At 49.7% G+C, this 20,660-nt stretch overlaps 1 protein-coding gene across 3 annotated transcripts; it reads left to right on the forward strand.

Moving 5' to 3' along the window:
* Positions 1 to 1,974: 1,974 nt before the first annotated feature.
* On the forward strand, positions 1,975 to 20,221 carry BCL6 (BCL6 transcription repressor). 3 transcript variants are annotated; one of them, XM_071566913.1, is made up of 11 exons: positions 1,975 to 2,068; positions 10,706 to 10,744; positions 11,274 to 11,356; positions 11,773 to 11,940; positions 12,958 to 13,179; positions 13,317 to 14,300; positions 14,903 to 15,084; positions 16,183 to 16,350; positions 17,437 to 17,567; positions 17,976 to 18,113; positions 18,921 to 20,221. In XM_071566913.1, exons 3-11 carry the CDS (start codon positions 11,274 to 11,276, stop codon positions 19,062 to 19,064), a joined length of 2,220 nt encoding a protein of 739 aa, XP_071423014.1. In that variant the 5' UTR covers positions 1,975 to 2,068; positions 10,706 to 10,744; the 3' UTR covers positions 19,065 to 20,221. The 3 variants fall into 3 exon arrangements, with proteins under 3 accessions (XP_071423014.1, XP_071423016.1, XP_071423015.1); XM_071566915.1 differs by lacking the exon at positions 11,274 to 11,356 and having other exon boundaries at positions 11,770 to 11,940; XM_071566914.1 differs by lacking the exon at positions 11,274 to 11,356 and having other exon boundaries at positions 1,976 to 2,068.
* Positions 20,222 to 20,660: the final 439 nt, after the last annotated feature.

The raw sequence follows: 20,660 nt of genomic DNA on the forward strand, positions 1-20,660 counted from the left end.
CGGGGCCGGGATCGGAGTCGCACAAGTCACTCAGCTCCAGCTGCGCTCACTCCCTGGGAATTACACAGTGCGTTTTAACTACAGGAAAACTGTCACTCCAGCATATCTGTACCACCGCAAGTGTCTCGGGAGTACCATCCCTGTGTTGCCACTGGGCTATTTTTAATGACGACTCGTATTAGCAGAAGGGCTTTCTTTCTAATTTATCCCCCCCCGGCCTCACCCACCCGACCTGCTTTAAAGCGTTTCGGTTCAAGAGCTCAGCTGAGAAACCAAAATAAAGGCAGCACCCGGGGACTTTGTGTCCACGGTGGCCGCTCCGTGGGCTCGTCAGTGGAGGAATCAGTAGCTCCGAGCAATTGCACGGGTGGACCGAGGGCACCATGACCTGCGGTGGTTGTTCTCGTAAACAAATTTCTATTAATCGCCAGGGCCCGGGAATGCCATCGCAGCCCAGACAGTGCCCTTCCCTGCTCCCCATAACCCCGACCGGCCCCTCGCAGCCCAAAAACCCGACCAGGAAAGAAAACTGAGCGATCTGAACCACCCCCAAACCATAGCTCGCAGCAGGCCAACTCGAAATAAACACACAAGGCTGGGAGACAGAGACAGAAATCTCCACAGATTTACATACAGGGTGATACATTTCCATACAGGAGCGGGGCAGGTTGGGGTGACAGGTCCCCTCCCTTTGCAACCCCTGCAGAACCCACTCGAAATACAGCCTGCCAAGGTTTTGCATTATCCCCCCTCCTTCCACCTCCCAGCGAAGGCCTTTGCCCAGCAATAGGCAAAAAGTGCAGAAATAAAACCCCTTTTCAGAAAAGCCAAAGCGATTTTGCATCCCCAACACAGTCCGACATTTCCGTACAAGCAGAATATTTATAGACTTACAGGTTATTTTGCAACAATAACAACAACAGCTACACAGAATTGACCCACCACTCCAGAGTCCTGGAAAGCAAAAAACGGATGGGAAAAAAAAAAAAGATGAAATCATCTCCTTTTTGTCTGGAGAATCCCGGCAAAGAAATAGACTGAAAGAAAAAAAAAAGAAAAGAAAAAAAAAAGAAATTAACCTCAAAAAGGAATATGGGGAACTCATGAGGGACGGTCTTAAGGAAAAAGCTTCTTTCTCCAAGAGCAAATCCCGTTGGAGACCCTGAGCCGAGTGTGGCTGTTAGCAAAAAATTATTTAAAAAAACCCCAACTGATTGAAGGAAAAAAAATAATTAAACAAAAAAAAGTAAAAATCCAGTGCAATGCAGCAGGTTCCTGACTTTGCTCGCTGGGTTCGTTGGTCTTTTTAGGGGGGGAGGGTGTTTTAAAAATGCGAAAGTGACCACCCGCCCTAAAGGACATAAATACTAAAAAATAAATAATAATTTTAAAAATACATAAAAAATCAAAAGGCGCATTTTTCGGTTTGTTTTTTTGTTGTTGTTGTTGTTTGGGGGGGCGGGTTTTGGTCAGATCTCTTCCTTTTCGCTCTTTTTCGCAGAGGGATGGGAGACGCGAAAAAAAAAAAAGAAAAAGAAGAAGAAGAAGAAGAGGGTTGTTGGGGGGGTGGGATGTGTGTTTGCACGGCCCGGGGATGCTCCGGGATGCTCCGGGACCCCCCGTTCCCGCCGCCGCCGCCGCCGCCGCCGCCGCCGCCGCTCGGTCCGCGCCGCGCGCGCTGCTCCGCGCCCGCGCGCCCCCACGTCACCGGCAGCACCCGCCGCCACGTGACCCCTCCGGGCGGGCGCGACCACTCGCGGAGGGAGAAAATGGGGAGGGGGATGAGCGGGGGGCGACACGGAGGGACCCCTGGAGCCGCTGCGGCCCCGCCGGGGGGCGCGACCCTCGCATTGCGCGCCCGCTGGGGGCGGCGCAGAGGGGCAGCGTATCCCCGGAGCGCCGCGGCGGCGGGGAAGGCGGGGAGGGGGGAGGTCCGTGATCCTCCCCATGCTGAGCGCAGTGGTAGAGTCCGCAGCTCAAATTCCGAGAATTGAGCTCTGTTGATTCTTAGAACTGGGGTTCTTAGAAGTGGTGATGCAAGGAGTTTCTAGGAAAGCCCGGAGACCAGGTGATTGCTGCTTCTATTGCCGCGGCCGATTTTACCCTTTAATTCTCTCGCTCGCTTTTTTTTTTTCTCTCCATTTTTTTTCCCTCCTCTTTCCCTCCCTGCCCCGCTCCGACGCTTGGCGCGGAGCCGCCTCTATATATTTCTACCCATTTTTTTTCCTCTCCCTCCTCATTCCTTCCCCCCCCTTTCCCACTGCAGGTGCCCTTTTTTATTATTATTATTGTCATCTCAATTTAATTTTTTTCCCTGGCTTATTTATTTATTTCTTTCACACGCGCATTCCCCCCTTCTTTCCTTGCCCGCTGTCAGGCGAGAAAAAAAAATTAGGGAAATCGGGGTTCCTGCATGTCTTTAACGCTGGGAGCGCGTGTAAGGGGAGGGGAGAGGGGGGGGTTGGGGGTGTCTCCCCTCGCCGTCCTCTCCCGGGGATTATCGTTTTCTGGGATTATTGGCTTTCCCGCACGCGTGACGGCCGGGTGGGGACGGGGGGGACGCGGCAGCTCGTCTGCACCTGCAGCCGTCCCGCAGGCACAGGACGGCGGCGAGCGCCGGCGGCCGCCGGGTTTGTGGCGTGACTCGGGGTCCGCTCTCAATGGCTGGATCCCTTGGTCGGGGTGTGTTATTTTTCTTTTCCTTTTTTTTTTTTTGTTCTTTTTTTTTTTTTAATTTTTTTTCTGGTGCGTGTTGTGTCGCTGTTGTGGTTTCGCCACGCACGAAGCAGCTGCGGAGCGGAGCGAGGCTGGCGGCATCGCGGGGGCTCGATGGCACCGGGGCACCGGCCTTTCCGCATCATCCTCCCTTCCTGTCTATTTCTATTATTAAATCATTATTATTGTTCTTCCCTCCCCGGTGCAACCGCGAAAGGGCTGGTGCGTTTTGCAACCTGTAGCAGGATTGCGCCGTGATCTGTCAAACCCCGGGCTAAGAGCGGGCGGTGATGGAGAAGACTTGCGGCATTTCCCTGCACGGGGAAGGGGGGAGCCCGCGGGGAGACTGGGCCGCCGCCGGCTGCCGGCCCCGGAGCACCGCGGAGCGCCGGCCCGGGGCGGCGGAGAACTGCGCTCGCCTCGACGGGGCGTGCGGGGCGGCCACGGCGGGCGGCTGCTGGCTGGGGAACAGACGGCGATGCAAAACTCGGGAAAGGGGGAAAAGTGTATGGAGCGACTCTAAATATTGCGCGGAAAGCTCAAAATAATGATGATAACAACACCCGCAGGGAGGAGAGGGAATGCCCTGCCGGGAGGAAGGCCGCCGGCGGGGGGAAACGGAGCACGGCCGTGCGAGGGATGGGGTCCGGGGCGCGATGCGGGGGAGCCCCCCGCTGCCCCCATCTCCGCCGTGCCCCTGTGTTTACTACCGCGGCGGACTTGGCGCGGAGACAGGCGCTCGTAAATCTGCCGCCGGCAGCCGCGGGGCTGGCCCCCGGCCACACGCTATTCCTGGAGCGAACGGCGCGGGGACCGCGCAACCCCCGCGCCCGCCCCGCGCCGCTGCGCCCCCAAAACCGCCAGAAGGAAGGGAGAGGGCTGTTTGTTTTGAACAACTGATGCGTTTTGTTTTTTCGTTTTGTTTTGTTTTTGGTTCTTTGGTTCGGTGCGTGTTCTTGTGTGGGTATATATTATTTTTTTGTACAGGCACACACCCCCTTTAAAAATAAAGGGCAAAACAAAACCGAAAAAGCCCAACTTTGTTATGAAAACTTTTAGTGGTCGGGCGGCAGCGACCTCTCCCGGCCGCCCCCCCACCCCACCCTCCCCGCTATCTCCCCCTCCGCCTGTAGTTTGCAAAGTCACAGTATGAAATGTTACGAAATCGCCTCTTGGGAAGGAGGGAAACAGAAAGCAAGGCGTTTGTTTAGAAAAATCCACGGCGGCCCCTCAGATGTGCCTAAAAAGCTGGCTTTGACCCTCCTGTTGCATTTCCAGGGAAGAAGCAAATCTGGGCTTAAAATCATGAGTCAAAATCAACAAAAACAAACGCGGCCCCGATTAGTCTTTCCACTGACTTCAGGAGGTGCAGGATCAGTGCGAAGGAAGGCTGGGGCCAGATGGACGAGGCTCAGTGAGAGGTGCTGCATTGGTCTGACATCTCTGCCTGGAGCCAAATTCGTACCCATGCCAGTGGAACTATCAGCAGGGCTGGGTTTGGGATCAGGCCCTTATTTGATCTGGGGATTCTTACTGATTACTCTCCCAAACTTTTAAATGCTTTAAAAATTATTGTTTATAGTATTGTTTCAAGGACTTAAAGGACAAGAGCTTTAGGAGCAAATACAGGCTCCTTCCTGCAGTCCTTGAGAGGGTTACAATTCAAAAGTTGCTTTCAAAATATGAGGAAACTTGTCTTCATATGTGTGTGGGGAGGCAGAACCTGAGATTCTGCTGTTTTCTCCGAAGGGTAGGATCGCAGGTTTAAAAACTTGCATTATGGATGGCAAATGTTGCCCCATGAAACAAATCCCCAAGCCATTAAAATATTTAAAGGGTGTCTAGCAGTTTTCCAGAGGAATGGATTAATACATTGTTCCAGTAAGAAAAGACTTCATTTCTCAGCGTTCAATTTTGACTGGCAAAACAGATCAAAGATCTCTCGAGATGCATTTCAATTCCAATTTCCAATCCCCCTCAGTTCTGACTGAGTCAGTATTGGGAGAGGAAGTGGAGGTTAACTGGTTAGTTATTATTGCGAAGGAAGAAGTCGGAATGAGAAGTGATTCTTACAAATCCCACCCCAAAAACTCAAAAATAAAAGAAAGAAAAAATAAAAAATCTTTGTGACACTTTTTAGACAACCCTGTTTGCAGCACAGGGAGGATTCAGCCAGCTGTCGGATGAGACAAAAATAAACCTAGCAGAAACATTAAGTTTTTCAAAACAAGGCTGGAAAAGCTCATAAAAATAATGTTGCTCAGACGCGTTTTAAGAGAAACAGAATTACATCGACAAAATTATATGTTTTCCAGGTTTGGTTGGGGTGTTTTATTTTCCAAGGGGAAAAATTGCTCCTGCAGCAAGGCGAACTGGTGCCATCTAGTGTCACCTCTCGCCGCTCCGCACGCGGCTGGCGAGGCCGGCAGCCTCAGAAGAGTGGGAACATGTTTATTAACTGCTCGTTAAAAAAAAGAAAAAAATATGCTTGCCAGCTAGGAGGAAGGTGGCAGAGGAAACTCTGGATGCCACTGAACTTACTTAAGGAGTCTAATTGGAAACAACCGAGTGCTTATTAAAGTCACTGACATTTCCATATGGAGTTCTCTCTGGGTCTGGTCATGAAATCACATGTGAAAATCTTTCCAAGTTGTGGTGTTAATCTGCCCTTGAATTTCTGCCTAATTTAGCATGTATTGTAAAGCTATGCTCTTTTTCTTTTTTTTTTCCTTTTTTTCTTTTTTTTTTTTTTTTGTCCTTGAAAGCTGTCAACCTCCAATGGCAGCAGCCCAATATTAATTTTTCGGAATAGTGTTTGGGTTTGGAGTACTTTTGTTTTTTCTTAATAAACAGTTATCCTCAAAAACCCATTACAAATATGGTGGTAAAGCGATGTAAGACAGTCCCATGTTGTAGGACTGTCCTCTCATTTTACGTGGATACTCCATGAAAAAGTAAACCTTCAAATGAAGCTCTAACCAGTAGGTGCATTTCTCAGTGTGCAGCTTACCTTCATATATTTATGGTGTTAAGGGTGAAGAACCATTTTGTGCCTGTTTTAGTCTATGTGCTGTAATATCTGGGCTGTGAACTTCACTCAGAGAGCTTTGACTGTTTCAGTTGGAGCCTGAAATGTTGTTTTCAGGTTTCTGAGAAGTTCGTAAAATCTAAATTTGGTGAAAAGTTGCCTGTGTGCTCATAACCTCTTGTTCCATTTTATAGTAGCATGGGAGTCTATAAACGGGAGCCTTGTATGCCGAGTGCCTGTATTCTTCTCTAGATCTATTTTTAAACCATTCTTCTGTTTGGCAAAAAGTGACACTTGGTTTCCATGTTTACAGCAGGCATTGGCAAACCTCAGGAGTTCACAGTTTGCAGTTTGGTTAGATCAGTATCCAAAAGTCAGAATCTGACCAGTACACTCCTTCAGACTGCAAATTTAGACTGCAATTGTAGTCCTCCTTTTTTTTTTTTTTTAAATCCTTGCTAGATCTTAGTGTTGTCATCGCTGCAGGATGCTGGCAGCCAAAAGACACACACCCCTAAATCAGAGCAAGTGTGCCGTCTTCAGAACTGCTTTAAAACTCCAATAATCTCAGTGGAGCTTCACAACTAAACCAGAGGGAGAATTAAGGGCTTTGTGAGAGGAGTAGGAAATTTTTGGTCTATATTGTTTTCCTCCCCCTTTCTCCTGATCAGTTGCTGCCTTTGGACTGTGTGCTGCGTACCCATGATGAGTGTTGGACCCTTGTTTGTGGAGGGGAGAGTTTGGAACAAGCACACTGCAGAACAGCAGGTCATGGATGGGTCCTGAAGAATGTGTCCTGCAGGACCAGGTGCCCTCTGAAATGAGTCTTCTTAAATCTATTTGGCTAAACATAGGGGCAAGGGAATTTCTCTCTCTCCTGGCCAAAGCACCCCAAGCGGTGTATGTGTCTCATCCCATCCAGGTGGGATGCCAAAGCAGTTCCTTACTGCCAAAATGAGCTGTGCCACCCCCAGCCACTGGAGGACAGCGACACGGAGGGTCGGGTTGGTGCGCTGGTGCTTTCCTGCCCCAGTGTGTGGTAGGAATGATCGGACACCTCCTCAGAGCCCAGTGGGGCCAGGGACCCAGCTCAGCTGCTGGGGACACTGGGCTCCGTCTGCACCCTGCTGTCGGATCGGCATCTCAGAGCAGGGCTCAGTGTTTTCAGGGCACGGAGTCTGTCTGCTCCTCTCTGAAGTAGCTCCCTCAATTTCAGCCAGGACGACGTGGTTCCTGCCTTCCCTTGAAAAATTGATGTGCCGAATTGCTTGGGGTTGTTTGAAATGCTGAGGAAGGTTGGAGTCCTCGCTTTCCAAGGGCATGAACTGCCTCTGCCTCTCAGGCAGAGCTTGGCTCTGTAGAGGGCAGGGGAGTCCTCCTTAGGCAGAAAATATTGGAGGCAGTTTTAGCATGCTTACCGCCTCCCCCTTCTGCATTTTCTTCTGCAAAGACCAAAACAATGTGGAAACTTGAGCCGGGCCAGCTTTCAAGGGCAATCCTTTAAACCCTCTTTTGAAGTACAAACTAAAGTTTCCTGCAGTGCTCGAGAAAATACGCAGTTTTCCTCGTTCCAAATGCTGATAATAAACCTATCCAGATAATGTATTGCATTTCCTAGAAACATTTGTTTGCTGGCAGGAAATTGGATCAGATTGAGACCGCTCGATAGAGCAAGTGCAATCTGCTCACGGAAGGGTACGGTGGAAAACACAACAGGGCTTGCACTAGTGATGCTGCTTTTGATCAGTGCTGACGCTGTGCACTAGGACTTCTCTCAGTCTCCTCTTGAGTTATTATTAACCCAGCCACGTTTTGGCCTAGACACTAACTAGAAGCTACTAAATTAATAAAACTCTGCTGTGACAGCTAAAGAATGCTTAGTGTCCCTGGATTGCATGGTATCAGGAAAGCTGAGCTGGGTGCTTGCACACCCCCAACCAAAAGCATCTTCTTCACCATGGCATGTAGCACTCATGACTTGCTGGGGGAAGTGGGGAGCCACCCACACCCCATTTTCTCGGTTGTCCCCCTGGCCCCTGTTCAGGAGAAACCAGGCATTCTTGGGCAGGTTGGAGAGGCAGCTGGCAGTGTGCCTGGGTGTGCCCCAGACAGAGGGGATGTTCCCATGGGGCTGGGACCCTGCACGGTGCGGGAACTGGGGAGGAGGGGGGACAGAATGGAGCTTCCTCTGGGCGGGCAGTTTCAGAGCACTGTGTGGGATGAGGCTGTGGGGAAGGAAGACTTCACCCAGCCACCCCTCCAAGGTAATGTGAGTTGGCGCTGCAGGCTCTGGAGGGGTAGGAGATTGGGGCCCAGGGAGGGGGAGTGATTGGTACCCTCCTCCTGGCTATGTGCTTGGGGGTGGGAGAAGGGTTAAGGCCATGGGAGATCCCCTATCCAAAGGAGGGTAGGGGAACAAGGACTTCCCTGCTGTGCATGGAGTGGGAGGAGGATGGATGAAAAGGGATTCCTTGTAACTGGGAGAGTGGATGTATGGAAAGGAACGGCAGAAAGGTAAACTGGGAAGTCCCTGTTTCTCCCCTCTGCCCTGGGTTGAGGGATTTGAGAGGGTCTCCCTTTGCATGAGGTTGAGCTGAAAGGGGTTCCCCCATAGGAAGGTGCACCCTCCCCATGCTCACCGAGCTGGCCTGCAGGGAAGGAAGAGCCAGCCCTGGACTCTTTTCCAGGAATGAGTTTTCTCGGGGAGGTGCCATCAGGGAAGGGATGTTCCCTGAACTGCTGGGGCAGACCCATTGCCTTCCTGGAAGGCAGCAGCAGTGACAGTCCCGTGTAGCCACCCCCAAAATGGGCCTTGTGCCTAATCCAGACCTTCCTCTATGGGTACAGCAAGCCCTGGTATGCACCCTGGAGCACTGCCGGAGAGCCCACACCTGCAAGGTACTGGGCAGCAAAACTGGAGGCGGGAGGGGGGGGGAGGGGGGGGGAATGTGGTGGTGTTCTGGCCCCACCTGAGCCTAGGGGAACTTCGTGGGCTTTGAGAGGGGCGTGGATGGCAAACCCCATGCTTGGCTGCAGTGATTTTTCTTCTCCCCATCACTGGTCTCTGCTCTGTGTTGCTGTCCCTTTCTCTGCTGGTCTCTGATCCAAGTATCTTCCCGTGCTGGGTTACAGAGCTGGTGCTATGCAGGGACCGGGAGGGGCAGGGTTAACCCGACTTTAGCACATCGAGGGGAAGGAAAGTCCCTTTCCCTTTGCATGCCCACATCCTGCAGCCGGGAGCTGCTTGGGATGCACCTGCCCGGCTCCTGGGGCTGTGGGCGTTGCAGCAGCGCTGTGCTGGGAGGCATAATTTGGGAGGGTGGTGAGGGGGCTGTGTTGACCCCCTTCTTGGAGAGAAGCTGCCTGTCTCCCCAGGCAGTGTTGCAGCCTCACTGTGGGTAAGGGAATTTGGCAACAGCAGCGGCTTCTCACGTGATGCTCATGGGTGCAGAGTTCATTTGGAGTTTGTAATTTTGTTGGTTTATGGATGGGTCACCTCCTCAGGTCTGTCACACTGAAGTGACTCCCTGGAGCCTGGCGGAGTACATCTGCCAATGTGGGCAGTGTTGGGATGCCACCTGGCTGCCCCAGGTGTGTACATCTGCTCATATGGGGACACGGATGTGTGCTGGGCTCCTTGCACAAAACTGTGAGTCCCTTGGCTTGCAACTGATGATAGTGAGTGGCTGGGAGTGAGCATGTACAGAAAGGTCAGAGTCTGCAGTATTTGGGAAATGAGTCACTTTTTGTATGTGTGTATAGTTTTAAGCTGGCCAGGCTCACAGTGGCTCCGAAGATTTGTATTTGATGGCTGGAATGAGGCTGTAAGACACTTCTCTGGGTTTTTTTGTGTGATACCTTGCCTTAAATCTCATCTCTTCATCCTGGTCTTTCTGGGGACATTAGGGGAGCTTGAGCTCCAGATGTGCACATCTCCCACAAGGGAGAGGGAATATGGCGCTTGTCCTCACAGGGATGGATGGGCTTTCTTCAAGTGCTGCAGTCTTGCAGTCTTACAGTCTTCATCCACTTTCTGGGGGTTGGTCCTCAAGTACCATGATGAAGATCTTGGGGTTTGTTTGTTCATTTATTTATTGCGCTTCTGCCTGCTGGGGCAACTGCCTGAGAACCTTTCTGCATTGGTGACAGGTCAGTTTACTTTGGTTTTAAGTAAATTTGGGAGGAATAGTATGAGTTCTGGAAGGCAGTTAACTCTTGAGTTTCCTTGCTGTTCTGCCTCAGCTACATTGCCTGTGAAGCCAGTGGCTGGAGACACAGCTTGTGGTTTTAGGGGAAGGCTGTTACAGCATTTGTTCTAGGTCCTCATCTATCTCCATCACTGGCTTCCTATGCAGTCCTGGCCAACTCACTTTGGTACTTGACACCTCCCAAATCTGTTCAGCAATCATGTCTCAGGGCATTTTCACCAGTAGCTAGAGCATGTGGATATTTTAGGATGGACAGAAGGTGTTTTAGAGGACTGTATTCAGGCTGTTTCCAGGCTTCTGAATAGAGTGGCAGCACATGTTTTTGTGTATGTTATACCTGTGACATACCAGGTGCTGAGAATATGGCATGTGTCTTGAATGTGGCACTGGACAGGAATTCAATCTTGGCAGGGGAAGAGTTATCTCTGAAAGAAGTGGTGAGAAAATTCTCACTTGACGTCCCTTCCCCACCTGCCTTTAAGTTCCTGAGTCATGGAAATGAAAATCTCCTTGGCATACGCCCATGGTTTGGGCTAGAGGGTGTGGAAGAAGCTATGATTGGATTCTCAAAGCCTGTGGTTGTGATAAGAACATACTGTACCGGAAGAAACAAACGTTAACAAACCTTCTACTCTCCAACAAGGTTATCTCTAGCTTTTATCCAACTGATACTCCTAGCAGGTTTGTGTCCTGCCATGGCCAATTCATAATTACCAGCTAATGCAGCGTTTGTTTTCCTGTGCTTTATTTGTAGGTTTGAAAGAAACTTTTGGACTGTGAATTGAGGCACTGGGTATGTAAATTTAAATTTTTACTTTCCCTCCTAACCTCCGTCCCCCTTCCCTTTACCATGCTGAATGAAATGTTTCATTAGACCCAGCTGGAATTTGTTTTCATGAGAGCAGCTGCTCTGTAGAAAATACTTGTGTGTTCATGTTTTGCTGGGAAGGAGGAGGAGTCAGGATTGTGGGAGGCGTTGATCATGGAGAAATTTCATGCTGAACATGCATGTTCTAGCCCAAACTTCAGACAGGGAGATACAGGCCATCTTTGGCACTAGTTGAGAGGACACCTTTGAGATGGGACAACAGGTGTGTTGGGGGAAGGCTTCGAAGTTCCTCGACTAACCCAGACCTTGCTCACTGGGAGAGACTGGGCTATGGTGTGGGTAGCAGCCCAGCAGGTTAGAGGAGTTCTACTCCTCACCAGTTCATTGGGAAACTGCGGACACGTCTTCTCCTGAGTGGCCACCACTTGAGAGTAGGAAGGTAGTTTCCTGTGGGTGAGAGCTTCTGCTCAACTGTGGGCTGGATTTTTTCCAGATGTTGAAATCATTCAGCTTCAATTGGGACCTTAAGGCTTGTTTTGAATCCTGTGGCTGGATTTACAGCCTGACATCAGACAGGTGAGGAGGATGGCTCCCAAGGAAGATCTCAGGGCTAGGAGAAGTGTTGAGAGCTTCGTGGAGATAAACCTGAGTGGGAGGAGTGGGCTGGGGTGTGGCTGCCATGGGCGAGGCAAGGAGAAAGAGGAGACAGTTAGCTAATCCTCAGAAGGGTCTGGTCACCTTCGCTCACCAGCTTGCTGTGTGGAATGAGACGTGCTAGGTCTTGCTGTTTGTCAGGAGTCCTCACTGGACTGGCAGGAGTGTGGTGTGGTGCAGGACTGATTGACTTGGGACCAAGGAGCTAGTCCTGCCATTATCGGGGCAACTGGCCATCTGAGCAAGGGCTAGTGCAGCAGCTGTCTCTTTGCTGTGTTTATGGTACTTGCCTGGCTGTTCCTCCATTCTCACCTTCCTCCTGTTTCTGTTTCAAGCAGACTCGAGATGGCCTCGCCAGCAGACAGCTGCATCCAGTTCACGCGCCACGCAAGCGATGTCCTCCTCAATCTTAACCGCCTTAGAAGCCGGGATATCCTGACTGATGTTGTCATCATTGTGAACCGGGAGCAGTTCAGAGCCCACAAAACAGTCCTGATGGCCTGCAGGTGAGAGCAGGGTTTTTCCCTGCCTCTTTTCTTCCTTCCTCAGCCTTTGGCTGCCAGCAGCACTGCTGCAGTCCTGCGGGAGCTCATGGGGTTCACAAGACAGGGCAACAGAGGCAGGGAAGCAGAATTGAAAGGGGCTGCCAAGAAATTTTTACTTGTAATAGGATTAGAGCTGAGATGTTTTCCATCCGGCATGCTGCCCTCAGCTCTCTCCTCGTGTGCCCACATCTGCCCACACACACCCCACAGAGACAAACAGGAGTGCAGCAGATGTGATGCATATACCTGAGACAGGAGGAGAGGGAGGGCTGGATGCTAGCTCGAGTGAGAGAGTCCTCTGTGACTGAGGTGTCCCCTTGACACTGCTACTTTTAGAGCTATCACTCCCTGGCTCCCAGGCGGCTGCCTGCACCCACCTTTGTTGTTTTTTTTTTTTTTTTTGAAGCCTGATGGGGTCTGAAATCCCTTCCCGGTTCCTAGGATTGCTGGAGTTGCTTCCTATTGAATACTAGTTAATATCCCACCATTGCCCAGTTGAATTATGGCAGATACCTTCCAGGGTCTCTTGCTGACAAGAGATAAATATTTGAAAAATGCCAGCTTTAACTATTGAAACATCTGAAAAATATTCTGCCAACATTTTTTTATTTTTCTTTTTTAAGAGTGAGCATGGATGCCCCAAGAGAATTCTGAAAGAAATGAGTCACAGTGGGAAGGGGATGGTGGAAAGAACAACAATGGAAAAAAAAGAAAGGGGGAATGGAGGCATTGGGGAGTTGTTGAGCAGGTGAGATCTAAAAGCAGGCTGTTCCAGTTGGGAAAAATGCAGTGCAGAAGACGCTTACTAAGCTGAGAAACCAAGCTTGATAATGAGGGGGAAGCTCAGGGAATTCTGTAATTGCCTTCTCCTCCCTTCCCATTCATGAACCCCTCAGTGATCAGGGATTTCAGACAAATTCTTCTTTCTTCCCCTGAACTGTCATAACACTTATATTCTCTACTGTCTCATCTCTGCAGCGGCCTCTTCTACAGCATCTTCACTGACCAGCTTAAGTGCAACTTGAATGTCATCAACCTGGACCCTGAAATTAACCCTGAGGGGTTTTGCATCCTCTTGGACTTCATGTATACATCCCGCCTGAACTTGAGGGAGAACAATATCATGGCTGTGATGGCCACGGCACTGTACCTGCAGATGGAGCATGTGGTTGATACCTGCCGAAGGTTTGTTAAGTCTAGGTAAGTACCACATGTGAGCTTTGGAGAGACTGGGTCAGGGGTGTTTGGGTGTCCGGGGCAATAACTGACAGTATCTGCAAATGTGTCCTTACGGGCTGAAAATGACTGTGTCTTGCTCCTTTTTGCCTTGTTTCCAGTGAAGTGGAGATGGTGTCTGCTATGAAGACCCCAAGGGAAGAATTTTTGGCTGGACGGATGCTGGGCCACCCAGAGGTGATGGCTTACCGGAACAGAGATGTCTCAGAGAATGGCATGCCTCTCCAAAATGGGTCTCTCTGCAATGGGAGGGCCTTTGCACCTGGCTTGCTCAATAGTTTGTCTGGATCCCCCATTTCCTACCATGGATACAGCCCTCTCCCTCTAAATAGCTTTCTTGTGGATGATGAATTGCGGGAGATGAGGATGCCTCTTTCTGAGCTCTCGAGGGCGGGTGCCTTCCCCAAGGAGAGGATCCTGCCATGCGACAGCTCCAGGACAATCCCCACTGAGTACGTGAGAACCATTACAGACATCTCTGCCAACATGTGCCATGCTACCATCTATGCTCCAAAAGAAGGTGCTGCTGAAGAAGCCAGGAGCGACATGCACTACAGTGTAGCCTCTGGCCCCAAACCTGTCATCCCTTCAATCCGAAACAATCCCTATTTCCCTTGTGATAAAGTGGCCAAAGAGGAGGAGCGGACCTCTTCAGAGGATGAGATCAGCCAGCACTTTGAGCCCACCAACACCCCCTTGGACCGCAAGGGACTCATCAGCCCCCAGAGCCCCCAGAAGTCAGACTGTCAGCCCAACTCGCCAACCGAGTCCAGCAGCAGCAAGAACGCCCGTATCAGTCAGAACTCCAGCTCCCTCTTCACCAAGAGCCCCACAGACCCCAAAGCCTGTAACTGGAAGAAGTACAAGTTCATTGTCCTCAACTCTCTCAATCAGAACACCAAACAAGACAGTGCTGACCAGAACGAAACAGAAACCCTCTCTCCTCGCACCTATGTGCCCATGTCCACTTGCCAGCAGTCCATGGAGCCGGAGCACCTCAATGTGCAATCCCCCACCAAGATAAGTGTGAATGGAGAAGACTCTACTATCCCGCAAGCAAGCAGACTCAACAACATTGTTAACAGGTGAGAAGATTTTTACCCCCCACACCCCTCCCCTCTGAGAAACAGGTCTTCCTGAGTTGTTGGTGAGGGTTTGGAAGTTGTGAAATACCTGTAGCATTGGTGCGGGAAGTCCAGTCCTGAGCACATGGAAGCCTCTGCATTTGGTGGAGTGCTCCTGGTGACATTGACTGAGTGTCTACTGTTCTCACTGAAGTGGTGCTGGCCTGGACTAGCAGTGGAATTGAGAACATTGGGTTGTGAATCCCTGGCTCAGTTTGGCAGCTCTGGATGATTTCTTTGGAGCCTGGATTTGTCTACTGTGGTTTCCACCAGACTCCCTGTGCCTTGAGCTTCTGGCTAGCTGTAAGCATTGGAGTGGTCAAAGTATCAAGGAACAAAATCCTCTAGACCTGACTGTTGCTAGAGAGCTTTGAGGTCATTTGGTGATGGGCACTTGAAGGACTGAGGCTCAAGGACAAGTTGTTGATCAGGGCTATGCTGTGCATCTCACCACAAAGGTGTCCCCATAACACATGTCTGTCCCTTGTGTCTGGAGGGGTGCAAATAAGGGTCCAGTATCTCAAGCACAGCAAGAGCCTTCTCATGTTGCTGTCCTTCCACAGGTCCCGTGATGGGTCCCCTCGGAGCAGCGAAGGGCAGTCCCCACTGTACATGCATTCATCGAAGTGCAGCTCCTGTGGCTGCCAGTCCCCACAACATACTGAGATGTGCCTTCATACCCCTGGCTCAAACTTCGGAGAAGAGATGGGGGAAACCCAGTCTGAATACTCTGACTCCAGCTGCGGTGAGTCTTGCATCCCTGGTCGTCTTCTTCTACCAGCAGTCAGGGTGCTGTGCAGTCCAGACTCCCATTACACAGTGCCCTGTGACTAAACAGGCAGTCAGACCTCTCCGTATGCTGGTGAATCCCACAGTGCTTTAAAGTCCCCTCTTAAGTCTCTGACCAGCTGTGTGCATGCATGTGGGGGTCGAATGCACATGGGAATTGCTTCCTTCCTCCCTTTCCCCAGCAACATCCAGATACCTTGTGCAGGGAGTTAGTCACCTGCTTTAAACCTGGCAACTAAGGACAGGAAACAAGTGCACCCCACCCCACCAGAACCACAGGAGAACAAGCTTGACAGATGTAATGACCCTAACAGGGATTGGGCAAGGCGGCATGTCTCATGCATCTGTCATGGTATCCTTATTAGCGGGGAGCCCAATGCACACATCTGGGGAAGTGCAGATAATGAAGCTTGCAATCTTGTTGCAAAACCTCACAAGCCCAGAGACAGGTATCTATGCAGTCAGCTGCCTGTAGCTTAGTTAAGGGGAATGCAGGATTGCCACCTGTAGTGTGGGCAGAGATCCATAGAGGGAACCCCTCTGTGGTGATGCTCAAAGCTACACACAGTATTTAAGAGTTGGGCACTCTCTTACAGGGAGAACCTGCCTTGCGATTTGGGTGATGATTCTCTTGCCATGCTCAAGGCAGACCTCTGTACATGGGAATGTTTAAGAACTCTAAAGGTGCTGGAGTTGCTCCAGAGCTGAGCATCCTTTGGAGGATGCCTAATAACTTGGGTGCTTTTCTGGAGTTCTCTGAAAGATGTCCAGGTGATGTGCTGGCTTCCTGGAAGCAACTTGTGTGGCACTAAAGGAGAGAGATAGCTCGTGATGACTTTGTTTGGTCAAACCATGCATGTTGTTGCTGTGTGCACAAGAAGGTCAGGAGGTCACAGCACAGTGCAAGCACCACTGACTGAAAGTCTGCACTTTGCTGCTTGTTCCAATTCTTACTCTGGCTGCCCCTCTCCTCCATCCCAAACTCCTCCTCTGGCCCATTAAGGATGTGGCCCATGCATTGCCCATTTCATTGCTCTCCTCTCTGCCCTCCCAGAGAATGGAGCCTTCTTCTGTAATGAGTGTGACTGCCGGTTCTCTGAGGAGGCCTCTCTCAAGAGACACTCTCTGCAAGTCCACAGTGACAAGCCCTACAAGTGTGACCGCTGCCAGGCCTCCTTTCGCTACAAGGGGAACCTTGCCAGCCACAAAACTGTCCACACAGGTACAGTCTTTGCCATGGGGACACTTGCTGGGGAGGCTGTGTGTTGGTGGACATGCAGGCATTTGTGGCTGGGTTTGTCCATGTGCAGCATCCTCAGCTCTGTTATCAAGCTGTACTTGATGGCAAGAGCAAGGTGCTTGATTCCCAAGAAGCCCTTGGACAGAGTCCCAAACTTGGGAATGGGGGAGATATGTATCCTGCAGTAAGGATGGAGCTTAAGCTCCTTTGCTGGAAAGCATTGGAAACCACTGTTTCTAAAGGTGTCTTGCAAAATACATGGCTGGGAGCAGATACATGGCCTCCAGGTAGCTTTGTGGTAGAGTTAAGCAAAAAAAAACCTAAACTCGTCAAAAGAACATTTAGAGAGAAGTCTCAGATTTATTTTTACATTCTAGAAATCCAGGTCATACCTAGCTTGGCATAAATTCTGCTGATGGGAAAATCTGTGAATGGATGGACTCTGTGAATCAGCACAATCAAAGCTAAGAAAGGAAGGGGATATTAAGGGTTTAGTCATTTGCTGACAAACCCAAGGCTTATTTTATTTCATGCTTTTATTAGTGCTTAACTTGTCAACAGCCTGTTCACTAGCTGGGGAAGGGTAATCTGGGCTAACGACTTAGTGCTGCTGCACTAAATTAGACCTCAATTCCTGCAGTCTCAGCTGAGCTCCAGGAGGGCTGCACAGGTGGATGAGACAACACAAGTTGCAGGGCAGGGTTCAAGGGTGCTTACTGACAGATGTAGGAAGACAGAGGTGCCAGCCACTGTCCGAGGGCTAGGAGGAATAATGCTGTTAATCCTTGCTGGCAAAGCTGCCTGACTTTGTCTTGCCCTGAAGGCTGCAGCTCCCAATCCAAAAAGGAAAAGGTGCCTTCTGAGCTCACCCTGCTCTGGAGACACCCCAAGCTGTCGTAACCAATGCTGCTTGTCCACAGCCCTCTATAAAAGGCACAGGAGTTGGGGATAGTGCTTCATGCCATGGAATACAGCACTTGAAGGAACTTAGCTCTGAGGAGCACCATGGATCCTGGGTGCTGAACATACCTGTACTTAACCCCTCACTGTTTCTTTTTGGCTCTGCAGGAGAAAAGCCGTACCGCTGCAACATCTGCGGGGCACAATTCAACCGACCAGCCAACCTGAAAACCCACACACGCATTCACTCTGGAGAGAAACCCTACAAGTGTGAAACTTGTGGGGCCAGATTTGTCCAGGTGCGTGTGGCCTCTGGGATCTATAGTGCCTGGGGATGTGGGCTATGGCTGGATCTTCTGCCCAAGACTAGTGATGCCTCATGACAAAGGGAAGGCTAATAATGACCGAGCTCACTACCTTGGTCAGCTCTTCCCATAGTGTTGCGGGGTAAATAGGGACCTTAAGATTTATGGGAGTTAGTTTGGCTTAATAAGAAGCCTGGCTGCTGATTGTAGCTATTCTGGTCCATTTGCTCTTAAGGATTGGAGATACCAGATCTCAGACACATGTGGCCCTGGCTCCCATCTAGAACCCAATAGATCAAAAAAAGGTGTCTGGGCAGAATCCTGTTCCCACGAGGATGCCCTTGCTCCTGGTGGGATGCCTTCATCCCTGGTGCTCTCCTGACCCACAGCTGCTCTCTCCAGGTGGCCCACCTTCGTGCTCACGTGCTCATCCACACCGGGGAGAAGCCATACCCCTGCGAGATCTGCGGCACACGCTTCCGACACCTGCAGACCCTCAAAAGTCATCTTCGAATTCACACAGGAGAGAAACCGTATCATGTGAGTAGCCCTGGTTTTTTATGGGGGGAGGAATCTCAGCTAGAGCTGGGGGAGGATGCTGCCAGCCTTGTGTTCCATCTCCCTCTCATGCATTAGCTGATGGCAATACGGTATTTTGACAAGAGTGGCTGAATTGGAAGCACTGACTTGCGGCCCAGGCTGGGTACATCTTAGCTGCTCTTTGTTCCACCCTATCTGGTAGAAGGTCACACTTCTTCAAATAGCTGTGGCTTAAATTACTGCTGCCTGCAGAGTACAGGGGTGAGGGAAAGGAGAAGACATCCTGGCCTCATCTCCTCTTTGTTGGTGATAAGCTGCAACCAACAAGCTTCCTGCCTGGCCTTGCTTGCAGCTCTGCAGGCTCCCCAGCTCTTTGCTGGGGCTTTCCTGACTTTCACCATCTACTAGAGATGGAATCAAAGCAGTGATTATAATCCAAACATCCCTCTGGAGCCATCCAGCTTGGCAGGGATCAAAAGCAGCCCCCAAAATAGCCCTGTAGCTGGCTTGATCATCTAGATATGGAGCTTGGTGCTATGTCCATCAGAGACAGGGTCTTCCCCTAAGGGACTCCGGCCTTTGTTCATCCCATAAAACCAATACATGCTGTTGAAGGCCTGGGATGGGGTGCTGCCAGATGCTGCTTCTCCTACCACGTTCCCACTTGTCCACCTGTATAATGGGTGCAGCATCCTGGGATCACTGCTGGGGGACAAGCATTTGGTGTGGACCCCCTGCCCTGAAGGGAAGGACGTGTCCCCTGCCATCGAGTTTCACACCCTCTGCCTTTGCCTCTTGCCCCCACAGTGTGAGAAGTGCAACCTGCATTTCCGCCACAAAAGCCAGCTGCGGCTCCACCTGCGGCAGAAGCACGGGGCCATCACCAACACCAAGGTGCAGTACCGTATCTCGGCGAGCGAGGTGCCTCCGGAGCTCCCCAAGGCCTGCTGAGGGCAGAGGATTTCCCAGGACAAGGTTGTCTTGGGTGGCTGAAGAGGAGAAGCTGTCCAAAGGATACTTGCAACACTTTAAAAGGAAAAAAAAAGAAAGAAAACAGAAAAAGAAAGAAAAAATTGTCACATGATGGAGTGCCTCTAAACCCATAGTACAGATAGGTGGAAAAACATTAGAAATTTAAAAAAAATTACAAATACACGGGTTTTATTTTTCCCAGTTATGTGAAACAAAAATTAAAAATAAAATTATTCAGATCTTACTGTATATAAAACATAAAAAGTAGTCATTTTAAATGTCTGTGCAGTGGAGTGTTGATAAACTCTGGAGTCTAACCTTCACAGCCTTTGCCGTTTGAAGATGAGGAATGTAATGTTGACTTATGGGAACAGATTTTTTTTCTTTTGTATGCAAAATGTGTGTTCTTTTAAAGAGAAAGTATGCTATTAAAGAGAGGGCTTTAACTTTTTTAACCAAAGGTGAAGGAATCTATGGCAGAGTTGTAAATATATATAGATATAAATATATAAATATATATATAAAATAAATATATATAGACCTTTAAAAAAGCTATATTAAAAATATATAAAATGCATTAAAGGCTCAGTTGGACTCTGCAGGCAGAAGCCACTCTGAGAATCTTTATTATGATAGAGCACTTAAGAAGATATTTTAAAGTATTGCATCTGTACAAGTAAGAAAATATTTTGTCTAAATGCATCAGTGTATTTGTATTTTTTTGCAAGTGAAGGTTTACAATTTACAAAAAAGTGTGTATTAAACCAACAAAGCTGCAGAAGGAATTTAAAATAATAATAAAGTGTAATTTTTTTGTTCTAGTTCTCAGTCTGTATATATGTAAAATGTGGTTTCGCACGGTGCCTTTCTTTTCAATGGAAGTTTTCAATGTATGGACTATATTGAGCTCAGTTTCTTCAAGGTACAGCCTGATGTTGCAAAAGGAGATTTGGTGGAACTCTCTAGTGGAGGAATGTTTTATTTTTTTGGGTTTGGATTTTTTTTTGTCTTATTTTACATGCTTGTGTTATAAACAATCTCGGGAGACAGGGTTTGGGCTGTGTCTAAACTGCATTAATGCATTCTGTAAAATATAGCTGTACAAATAAAAGAATAAAATGAAGAAAAGTGACGTATGATGGAGTGAGATGTCTGTTGTTGCCTGTCATTCTCCCTAAGCACATTGAAGATTGGCTGGTACCCTGGGAAGGGGTTGAGCATCCTGAGCACTGGTGCGCGTTCTCGGTTTTGTGCAGCTCTGGCCCTGTGCTGAAGGCAGCAGCCTCTTCAAGCATCCAGTGAAGATGGACTCTGGCATGAGGTCTGAGCAAGACTCCAGCTTGCTACTCTGCATCCTGGTGGGGACTGTGCCACCTCCTTGGTACTTTCTGTACTGGCACCAAGCAGCCAGCAGAAACTGGGCAGAGCCTGGGAGAGACCTTTGCTGACCAACCCAGGGCCAGTTCCAGATGGCTGAATAGTTATTTATATTTCCTGGAAACCGATGCAATTGGCGGAATTGCTCAGGAAAGATGGTTGCCTGCTGCTCTGCTCTCTTTTCAGTGCCTGGGACGG

Source organism: Pithys albifrons, chromosome 11 (genome assembly GCF_047495875.1).
Source record: "Pithys albifrons albifrons isolate INPA30051 chromosome 11, PitAlb_v1, whole genome shotgun sequence".
Lineage (NCBI taxonomy): Eukaryota > Metazoa > Chordata > Aves > Passeriformes > Thamnophilidae > Pithys > Pithys albifrons.